General features: G+C 34.0%; 1 protein-coding gene across 2 annotated transcripts; it reads left to right on the top strand.

Moving 5' to 3' along the window:
- The first annotated feature begins 2,925 nt into the window (after positions 1-2,925).
- On the top strand, positions 2,926-10,548 carry LOC131971665 (PTB domain-containing engulfment adapter protein 1-like). 2 transcript variants are annotated; one of them, XM_059333202.1, is made up of 6 exons: positions 2,926-3,007; positions 3,954-4,025; positions 6,798-6,896; positions 7,006-7,143; positions 8,685-8,789; positions 8,960-10,548. In XM_059333202.1, the coding sequence occupies exons 1-6, from the start codon at positions 2,963-2,965 to the stop codon at positions 9,020-9,022; spliced, it is 522 nt and encodes a 173-aa protein (XP_059189185.1). In that variant the 5' UTR covers positions 2,926-2,962; the 3' UTR covers positions 9,023-10,548. The 2 variants fall into 2 exon arrangements, with proteins under 2 accessions (XP_059189185.1, XP_059189184.1); XM_059333201.1 differs by having other exon boundaries at positions 8,685-10,548.
- Positions 10,549-11,490: the final 942 nt, after the last annotated feature.

Here is an 11,490-nt window from a genome sequence, read left to right as displayed (position 1 = left end):
TCTATTGAATCTAGAATATATTAAAATTCCACTTGAATCAAATTACAGAAAAAAAACTTCCATGATATTACATTTTTTAAAGATGTACCTGCTGCACAGGGAATTGTGGGTCAGGATAGCGAACGTGTCATTCTTGGCATACAACTTACTAAATAGTAGTGTTGGGACAATGAGACTTTGTGAAGCTTTTGCCTTTTTTTTGACCCCACTAGATGGCGGACTTGGTTTAAAAAAAGGCTTTAGCATTGATAATTGAGTGTGCTTTTAGTAGTGTTGGGACAGCAAAGCTTCATGAAGCGTTTGCTTTATTTAAGGAGCCCACTAGATCAGTAGTTCTCAACCTTTTTGAGTCGCGACCCCCAATTTAACATGCATGTTGTCCGCGACCCCCGCTCACTGAACACAATCTCACACGCACAGTTCAGATCACCCTAAAAACAGACAAAATGACCAAAAAAAGTAAACAAAATGACCAAAAAAGACACAAAATGACCAAAAAAAGACACAAAATAACCCAAACAAGAAAAAAAAAGACACAAAATGACCAAAAAAAGAAAACAAAATGACCAAAAAAGACACAAAATGAACAAAAAAAGAAACAAAATAACCCAAAAAAGAAAAAAAATTACCTAAAAAACCCCACAAAATTACCAAAAAAAGAAACAAAATAACCCAAAAAAGAAAATAAATTACCTAAAAAACCCCACAAAATTACCAGGGGCGGACCCCAATTGGGGTCCCGACCCCAAGGCTGAGAACAGCTGCACTAGATGGCGCTCTTTTTTTAACAAAGGGCTGAAAACACTCAATTATCAATGCTGAAGCCTTTTTTGTTCAGTGTAAAATAGATGTGAGTGGTAGCTGCTGACCTTTAGGCTCTGAACGGCTTCAGATAGGACCTGTAGTCCATCAGGGCGGACCACCTCCACTCGGCCCAGAAACTATGGTCAGAAAAGGAAAAACACACCAACATGCTGCACATAATGTATAGATAATATATATCAGAGAGAGGAGCCGTCCACTGCTGTTTTTTTGGTCCATAAAGGTTTTGTGTAGCAGATGATCTGGGTATTTCAGGATGGCCTCCAACATGTTGACAGGTCATCTCTCCACCACCTCCTCCAGTGTGTCCAACCTGGCTCCAACCACAGAACCAGCTCTTTAGACCAGTCTGATCATCTCTGTGTGTGATGCTGCCTCCCCAGCAGACTGCAGCATAAAACAACACACTACCACCACAGACTGATAAAACATCTGCAGCATCGCACTACATATGTCCAGAGATCTGAGCTTCAAGAAGAAAAAGAGGAGGCTCCGCCCCTTTTTGTAGAGAGCGTCTGTGTTTAGGGACCAGTCCAACTTATTATCCAGGTATACACCTAGATACTTAGAACTTGGCACCACCTCCATGTCCACCCCACAGGTATTCACTGGCTGAAGAGGGGCTTGAACCTGCAGAAATCTCTGATCATTCCTCAGTCTTTGAGGTGTTCAGTAGGAGATAGTTCTTGTGACTCCAGTCACTGAAGGCTTTTATCAGATCCCTACATTCAGATTGCTGTCCATTCCTGATACACGCCACAATAGCAGTGTTGTCTGAGTACTTCTGGATGTGGCAGGACTCAGAGTTGTATTTGAAGTCCGCTGTGTACAGTGTGAACAGGAGTGGAGCCAGTACAGTGCCTTGTGGAGCCCCTGTGCTGCTCATTAATGTCCCAGAAACACAGTTCCCAAACCTGACATACTGTGGTCTTCCTGTCAGGTAATCTGTGATCCAGGAGATGAAGGACAGATCCACTCCCATCTCTGTGAGCTTGTTTTTCAGTATGTTGGGTTGGATGGTGTTGAATGCGCTTGAAAAATCAAAGAACATGATTCTCACCTAAGCACCAATTTCCTCCAGATGAGCAAGGACACGGTGAAGCATGTAGAGGACAGCATCGTTCACTCCAATGTGTTATATGGTAATATATGTTAATGAGGTTTGAATATGGTCCGAGGTCTCTTTGCTGCATGTCTTCCCCTCTGTCTCCCATTTCCATTCTCTCTGTCACTATTGATAAAGCATGAAGGGGATATGGAACCACAGTGTTTAGGCCTTATATTGGTGAAAGAACCCTAAATTGCCCAAATGCTGTCTCCAGTCACAGTATCAGGGGGAACTCATCAAACACCATGTTAACCTTTAACCCTCTGGAGTCCACGAAAGCGCCGGAGCACGACACAAAAGACAAAAAAAAGACACAAAATGACTAGAAAAACATATACACAATGAGACCATAAGAGACACAGAAGACAAAATGACAAAAAAAGAGACAAAATGACCAAAAAAGACACAAAATAACTAAAAAAAAGACACAACAGACACATAATGTCCAAAAAAGACACAACAGACACAAAATGACAAAAACAGACACAAAATAACTAAAAAAAGACAACAACAGACACAAAAAAGACATGAAAAGGATTCGAATGGACAAAATAGTCTAAGACTCCATAGCGTTAAATTCATGCAATCTTTAGACATGTAATGCAGAAATGTTTTTCATAGATAATATAGCAAGATAGTCAACTAAATGAGTCATTAGTTAAGAGTCTAAAAATCAACGCACATACTATTAAACTAAAGACAAGAGGATGATTTTAAATGTTGACAGCCTTGTCCTGATGTTGATGAATCATGGCGTGTTTCCGGAACATTTCCAGGACGTCTGATAAAGACCAATAAGGAAGACATGACAGTTACTCATTAACTCCAATAGACTTTACACCCATCCACTGGTAATGCAATAAGAAGCCCATACACTCTGGGGAAGTACATTTACACAAAGGTAAGATGAATTTACTGTTGTTGTTTTTTTTTTCCAATAATTCAAACATTAAATGTCCCTGAATGTCTCTAGACTCATCTTCATCTTCTTTGTCAGTCTGCAGGGTTTAGTTTGGCACCAGAAGAGTTAAAATGAGTGACACTGAGGATGATAATGAGATCTCCTTTCCTGTAAAGGTAAATACTGACTTCTCCCTTTGTCCAAGGTCTCTGGATTGAGATTTGTAACTTTATTGCAAGCAATATTAACCCTTTGATGCACAACATATTGACCCCCCTTCTAATGCACAACATGGGTCAAAAATGACCCGCATTCATATATCATGTTATTTAATGCTGCTGTGTGTTTCTGTGCTCTATCTTTTGATATCAACTTATTTTATGATTGAATATTCCAAGTATTCTTTAAATATCTTGTTTTTGATAACAACAGATCATTATTTCCATTTTGCTTCTCATACTTTATGAAAAAAAAGTTTTTGTATTATTACATTGCTAACTATTTGACTAAGTAGCTAGCTATTTAGCCAAGAAGTTAGCTAAGTATTTAGCTAAGCAAGCTACTTAGCTAAAAAATGGGTCATTTTTGACCCATGTTGTGCATTAGAAGAGAAATGACACAAAAAGGAATATTATTTAAAAAATAATGAAGGAAAACATGAAAATTAGGATGTATGATGATCATAACAAACTAATTGAGGAAAACCTGGAATTCTGAATGATGAAAATAATTTATTGCAAAGATATAGAACATAAAAACTCTGTCGGGTCACTTTAGACCCATGTTGTGCATCAAAGGGTTAATAAAGATTTTAAGTTGTTTTGGAGGGATGTACTATTTGGGCTCTTTGACAAAAATAAAGAAAAACTCAACGAAATATTTATTATAAACCTGATCATACTGATGGCGAAATTTCATATTCATAAATGCAAATTTGTTCGAAGAAAACCATCTTTTGTTGCCTTTCACCATGAGCTCAGGCAGTACATCGCCTCTATTAAATTGTCCAAAAACCAAAAAGCTATTAAAACAGTTGATATTTGTGAACTATTAAATATTATTATTATTATTATTACACATTATGTGCAGCATGTTGGTGTGTTTTTGCTTTTCTGACCATAGTTTCTGGGCCGAGTGGAGGTGGTCCGCCCTGATGGACTACAGGTCCTATCTGAAGCCGTTCAGAGCCTAAAGGTCAGCAGCTACCACTCACATCTATTTTACACTGTACAAAAAGGGCTTTAGCATTGATAATTGAGCCCTTTGTTAAACAAAGCGCGCCATCTAGTGGGGTCAAAAACAAGGCAAATGCTTCACAAAGCCTCATTGTCCCAACACCATTTAGTATGTAGAATGACACATTCACTATTCTGACCCACAATTCTCTGTGCAGCAGGTACATCTTTAAAAAATTGAATATCATGGAAAAAAATTTTTGTTTTCTGTAATTTGATTCAAGTGGAATTTTAATCTATTCTAGATTCCTTAGACATAAAATGATATATTTCAGGCCTCGTTTTTGTTTTCATTTTGATGATTAAAGCGGTAATCAGATGTAGTACGGTAACAAAAAGTCACTGTTCAGGCTGTTTGATGCTTCTCTTCGTGAAATAGATTTATACATTAGAGCTGTATGGGTCACAGGGTTATTGGTAAGTTCATTCTCATACTGAGATCATGACTGAGATACATATTTCAGTGTCCTTTTTTGTGTACAGACGTCAGCAGCTACCACTCATATCCTATTTCAGACTGGACACTAGAACATGCACTGCTCAGTCTTTAGGCTATTCTGCCCTACAGAGTCTAACAGCAGTAACTATGGAAAGAGTAAAACTGAGAAAAACTGCTTTAGAGGGTTTTAATGTTTTTTTTTTTACTGCACTGCAAAAAAGGTGTGCCTAAAAACAAGATAAAAACACTAAATCTGAGGGAAATGATCTTGCTGCATGGACAGATAATTTCACTTGACAAGGTTTCTTAAATTAAGATGATTAAATCTAGAAATAAGCATGTTGAACACTTAAAATAAGAAATTAACTCTTAAACAAGAATTATACATTTTTTAAATTGAAAGCTCGCTGATAAAATATATTTTTATTTTTAATTTTTTTGAGCTTTATTGCCTTTATGCACATTAACAGGCAATTGACATCACAGAGAAAAACAAATCAAAACATCTTGAGATTGGGTCTCATCTGTCACACAAATAGCATTGTAAAGGGTATTGCACATATTTTATCTGGTTCAGTATTAAAAAAAAAAAGGGAGTCTTAAGCGATATATAGTGGGTAACTGGGTCCACCTTCTCATAAAAACAGCTACTTTTAGCTGTAATTAGTCAGTCATATATTCCATCATGTAGACATGTTTTACTTTCTGTAACCACTGAGTGATCATGGGGGGTCAGTCTTCATCCAATTTATAGTAATTATTTTTCTTGCAATCATCAACAAAATGTGTAATATATAACATTGTTCTGTGGTAAACAGGTGGTCTTTCCAGTTCTTCTTTGACATTTTTCCAAAATGTTTGTATTTTCGGGCAGTCCCAAAATATATGAGTATGGTCACCGACCATGCCACAGTTCCTCCAACATTTGTTGCTGGGATTGTTCTTGGAAACAAAGGTTGTTTAAAATATATCAATTATTATTGATATATTTAAATATATCATATAATATATATATAATATATATAATATATCATATTAAACATCAAATTCTCTACTCATATCACTAAACGAGAGGGGTCAGAAGATCATAAATGTAAAAAATATATATTAGAAAAAAAAAATATATATATATATATATATATGTAAAAAATAAAATTGAAAGCGAGCTGATAAAAGTTACAGTGCAGTAAAGGTGGTGGCAAACAGAAAAGTCTTTAGTCTTGATTTTATTTTTATTTTTTATTTTATTTTATTTTATTTTATTTTATTTTTATTTTATTTTATTTTATTTTATTTTATTATTTATTTATTTTTTATTTGTGAGCAGGATAGTTTGTTTTTAATTAATTATATATTTTTTCACAATTAATCAACAGGTTACAGAGGATATGGACAGAAATCCAACCCCCACAACTCATATTCCCTCACATAGGGTAAATCAAAATAGATCTAATAATATGCACAGAAAAACAAACTTGCCAAAGTCAAAAACTTATTAGAGAAAGCAACCCTCAACACACAACAGACATTGTTACACAGCATAAATAAGGAACAAATAAAACAGATGAGAAAAAAAGAACAGATGAGAACAAAAAAAACAAACAAACAAACAAACAAAACACAACAACACAAACTATTACACTCAAATTTTGCCATTTCTACTACGCCTTATATTGACCCAGAGTGCTCTTAAAGTCAAATTCCATATGAGATTGCCAAATTTTTAAAAGTCTTGATTTTAAAGAGTTGAGAGTTGCAGAATCATCAGAAATGTATTTCGGCCCAAGAGCATTCAGTGCTTTGTAGACCAGGGATGGGCAACTGGAGGCCCAGGGGCCACATACGGCCCGCTCCCTCACTTCATTTTACTTCTACATGCATTTTAGCATGAAATCTTAAAAGTTCAGTGTAAAAATGCACAAAATGACTTCTTGTAATTAATGTTGGTCTGCTGTTCTTGCACTGAAAAAAAAAAGAAATCACAGAAAGTGGTTATTTTTTATTTGCTTCAAACCTTTTGTATTCCTATTTATACTGTTAAACATGCATTTGAGCATGAAATATGTGAAGTTCCTGCACTGTAAACATATTTAAAATTGCAGTTTCATCATATCTGGTCAAGTGTACGCTCCTATATGTGGCCCTGTGGTAGTGAACATGAAAAATTGTGGCCCCCTGCAGCATTTAAGTTGTAGACCAACAATAGTAAAGTAACCAGTTGTTTGCAAAGCAATGCTTTCAAAGTAGCTTCCCAAAAGTGCTGACATGTATTCCCTCCACTCTCTTCTCTAGACACCAGATACATTCTCCTCAGAAAAAGCAGCAAGGAAGAGCAAAGTCCATCTCTTCCTGTCGCTGGGCGGGATAGACATTTTGGAAAACAAAACTAAGGTGTGTGAGTGTTCTAGTTATGATACCAGCCCTAGTATGTGTAAGATTTAATACTCTCTCTGGTCTTGAATTTTCAATATGAATCTTCTCGTTGTCTTTCCCACAACAGTTTTTGTTGTACTCGTGTCCTCTGTCCACCATCTCCTTCTGTGCCGTCATGCCGTCTTCACCCAAAGTCTTTGGATTTGTGGCCAAACACCCTGCGGCTGACATGAACCACTGCTATCTGTTCCAGAGCAAGACTTTTGTGAGCATCTCACTTCATGCATTCCCTAAAGCAGTGGTCTCAAACTCAAATTACCTGGAGGCCGCTGGAGGCAGTATCAAAATGACCAAAAAAAGACAAAATTACAAAAAAAGACACAAAATGACCAAAGAAAGACACAAAATGATCAAAAAAAGACACAAAATGACCAGAAAGACACAAAATGACTGAAAAAACACTAATTTACTTTAAAAAGGCACAAAATGACCAAAAAAGACACAAAATGACAAAAAAAGACACAAAATGACAAAAAAAGACACAAAATGACCAACAAATACACAAAATGACAAAAAAAAGACACAAAATGACCAACAAATACACAAAATGACTGAAATAGCACTAACTTTCTTTAAAAAAAGACACAAAATTATTTTAAAAAAGACACAAAATTATTTTTAAAAAGTAATTAAAGGGACCTTCCACACACAACGTGGTTAAGTGCCAACAAAGACACAAGATGACTGAAAAAACACAAAATTACTTAAAACAGACACAAAATGACCAAAAGAAATACACAATATTACTAAAAGAAAGACACAAAATGACCAAAAAAGATACAAAATGACTGAAAAACACTAAATTACTTTAAAAAGACACAAAATTACCAAAAAATACACAAAATTACCAACAAAGACACAAAATGACTGAAAAAACACAAAATTACTTAAAAAAGACACAAAATTACTTAAAAAAAGACACAAAATGACCAAAAAAAAGACACAAAATTACTGAAAAAACAATGAATTACTTAAAACAGACACAAAATGAACAAAAAGACACAAAATTACTAAAAGAAAGACACAAAATGACCAAAAAAAAGACTAAATGACAAAAAGACACAAAATCACTGAAAAAACACTAAATTACTTAAAAAAGGCACAAAATGACCAAAAAAAGACACAAAATGACTAAAACAAAGACACAAAATGACCAAAAAAGACACAAAATGACTGAAAAAAAGAAACAACATGACCAAAAAATACACAGAATTACTAAAAGAATGACACAAAATGACCAAAAAAGACACAACATGACTGAAAAACAATAAATTACTTAAAACAGACACAAAATTACCAAAAAAGACACAAAATGACTGAAAAACACTAAAGTTCTTAAAACAGACACAAAATGACTGAAAAAACAATAAATTACTTAAAACAGACACAAAATGACCAAAAAAGACACAAAAATGACTGAAAAAAAGACACAACATTATTTTAAAAAAGACACAAAATGACCAACAAAGACAAAATGACTGAAAAAACACTGAATTACTTTAAAAAAGACACAAAGTGACAAAAAAAGACACAAATTTTTTAAAAAAGTAATTAAAGGGACCTTCCACACACAGCATGGTTAAGTGCCATTCGTATAAAACTCACATTAAACTTTCATGTAAAGGTGAGGGCCACAAAATAGCCGCGAGTTTGAGACCCATGCCCTAAAGGAACAATATCATGATTTGTTGTTGTTATTTATGCTTAAAAATCCCTGATATTAACATTGTAAATATGGATTTCCAGTCCCACGTGCTGGTGTCAGTGATCGGTGAAGCCTTCAGAGCTTCTAAGAAGGAGGAGAACATCCGGGGAGGAAGAGACCTGATAGTGGAAGCTCTCAGACATAAGGTCAGCTCTACTTGGCATTTTCTGCTCAGTTCAGGTCTTTCCATTTACTTTGTCATAATGTTGAATTGATTTTATTTCATGTTTCTCAGTTTCCCTTCATGGCAGAACTGAAAGAGTGTTGAGCAGTGAATGGTGCCGCGTCTTTTTCATTCATTTCTTTTTATTTTCAGAATAAAATGCTGCAAAGAGAGAACGATGAGCTGAAGAGGAGGCTTGCAGGACAGATAAACTGATGAACTCTACCAATATTTGTGGTTGCACTTATGCACACATTGTATATGTGCACAACATTTATAACACGGAAACTACTGTCCTGTTATACACGCTTTACTGTTAAATGTTCCAGCAGGATGAGGAAGGAAGGATGTAAATGAATAAAACACTAAATTACTTTAAAAAGACACTAAATTACTAAAAGAAAGACACAAAATTACCAAAAAAAAAGACACAAAATGACTGAAAAAACACTAAATTACATTAGAAATACACAAAATGACAGAAAAAAGACACAACATGACCACAAAATACACAGAATTACAAAAAAATGACACAAAATGACCAAAAAGACACAAAGTGACTGAAAAAACACGTAAACTACTGTCCTGTTATACACGCTTTACTGTTAAATGTTCCAGCAGGATGAGGAAGGAAGGATGTAAATGAATGCACACACACACTTCTGAAAATAATAATAATAATAATAATAATAATAATAATAATATAAATGTCCTAATTTTATAATTATACAGGTGCATCTCAATACATTAGTCAAGTCAAGTCAAAGTTTATTTATAGAGCACATTTAAAAACAACCTCAGTTGACCAAAGTGCTGTACAGATATTAAAATACAATAAAAATCATACACAAATATAGTTATAAATAAAAACAATGAAAACAATAAAATACTAAAAACAGTAAAACAATAAAATGGTAATACAAACGCAATCTAAAAAAAAAAAGAGTTAAAAAAGAAAATAAAAGAGTCAAATAAATAAAATAAATAAAATAATGACCTAAGCGCTCTGGAAGTACTGTGGGGTTTTAAAATCTCTGACAAATAAGACAGTCCCAGACCATTTAAACACTTAAAAACAATTAATAAAACCTTAAACTGAACCCTAAAATTTACAGGTAGCCAGTGCATTAGAATATGATGAAAAAGTCAATTTCCTGCAGTTCAAGTCAAAGAGCCCCAACCAAGCATTGAGTCATATAGATGACATACTTTTCAGAAACCAAAATTTCCATATTAAACATACTTTTTAAAATTGGTCTTTTGTAATATTCAATTTTTTTTTGAGACACTGAATTTTAGGTCTTCATTAAATGTAAGCCATAATCATTATAATTAGAAGAAATTAAATAAACTAAGACATGAAATGTTTGATTCTGTGTGTAATGGATCTATATAATGTGTTATTTCGACTTTTTGAATTGAATTACTGACATAAATAAACTTTTCTATGCTATTCTAATTAATTGAGATGGATCTGTACCTTTAAATTGTAAATGCGCATCCATACCAGCAGAGGGCAGCAGTAAGAAACCAAGAACTACATGGTGAGTTCAAATGCTGTCGGGAATATTAATGTAATTATTTTTGCCTTCGTGAAGAACCAGTCTTTTCATATGACAGTCGACTTTTGCTGTTTGACTTGTAATAGCTCTTAAGAACTGTGAATTTATTTCAGAAAGTAATGAGAGAATAATTATTGTAACTGTTCAGCAACTGGACAATAAATCAATAAATCAAACCTGCATGCCTGGTTATCTGTATTTTATTGCTTGTAGTAGTGGTTCTAGAGCAATTTTACTGTGAGGGCCAAGGAGGGGCCAATGTTTAATCAGAGGGGCACATTAAAGAACGGCAAAGATGATATTTAAGCATTCAAAACCTTTATTTTAGCTTATTTAAAAATTTTATTTAAGTATATTTGGAAGACACAAAAACATTGATTGAAACAATGAGACTTACCAACAATAACAACTATTTTTGTACAACAATGGCATTTGTCATTTTTGTGCAAAATTACTTTTTTATTTTGAAAGTGCAGTACAGTCAGAATGATCTTTATATATATATATATATATATGTGTGTGTGTGTGTGTGTGTGTGTGTGTGTGTGTATATTATAGCATAGCATATCAGCATATAATCAGCACATAATAGCATTATAGCATATTATAGCATTATATATATATATGTGTGTGTGTGTATATATATATATATATATATTATAGCATAGCATATCAGCATATAATCAGCACATAGGGTATAAGGTGCTTACTTTTATACTATTTTGTGGTTTGTGGTGGAAAATAAGCTTTTCAATTGTAGCAGAGTGTGTTCACATTTCTTATTTGACATCAACTCTAAAGTCTCCATACAATTTCAATTCTATTGTAAAAACACTAAAGTTAGGGAGGGATTTGGAAAACTTCATCTCATGGATGTGAAACTTACCCATCAGAGCATAAGATTTGTTATAAAGCATACTGTTTTGTTATTAGATTCAAATGTTGAGATAATATCTTTAGGTTGAAAGAAAAATGATGGGCTGTCCAGTCTTATTGAGTATGAATTTTTCCATTTCCCTCCAAAATATAGATGACAATGGGCCAAGGTTATTATAGTTAATGAAAACTAACGAAACAGCCAGATAACAGTTTTGTCAGACCACAGGACATTTCTCCAAAAAT

The sequence above is a fragment of the Centropristis striata genome, chromosome 5, assembly GCF_030273125.1.
Source record: "Centropristis striata isolate RG_2023a ecotype Rhode Island chromosome 5, C.striata_1.0, whole genome shotgun sequence".
In the NCBI taxonomy this organism is placed as follows: domain Eukaryota; kingdom Metazoa; phylum Chordata; class Actinopteri; order Perciformes; family Serranidae; genus Centropristis; species Centropristis striata.
Note: the sequence above shows the minus strand (reverse complement) of the source record. Positions and strands in the feature narration are given on the sequence as shown.

Excerpts from the sequence above, each read along its gene's own strand:
- LOC131971665 (XM_059333201.1), top strand. The coding sequence starts at position 2,963 with ATGAGTGACACTGAGGATGATAATGAGATCTCCTTTCCTGTAAAG. Across the intron at positions 3,008-3,953 it reads AGATCTCCTTTCCTGTAAAG|TTTCTGGGCCGAGTGGAGGT; the intron begins GTAAATACTGAC and ends TTCTGACCATAG. Across the intron at positions 7,144-8,684 it reads TGTTCCAGAGCAAGACTTTT|TCCCACGTGCTGGTGTCAGT; the intron begins GTGAGCATCTCA and ends ATGGATTTCCAG.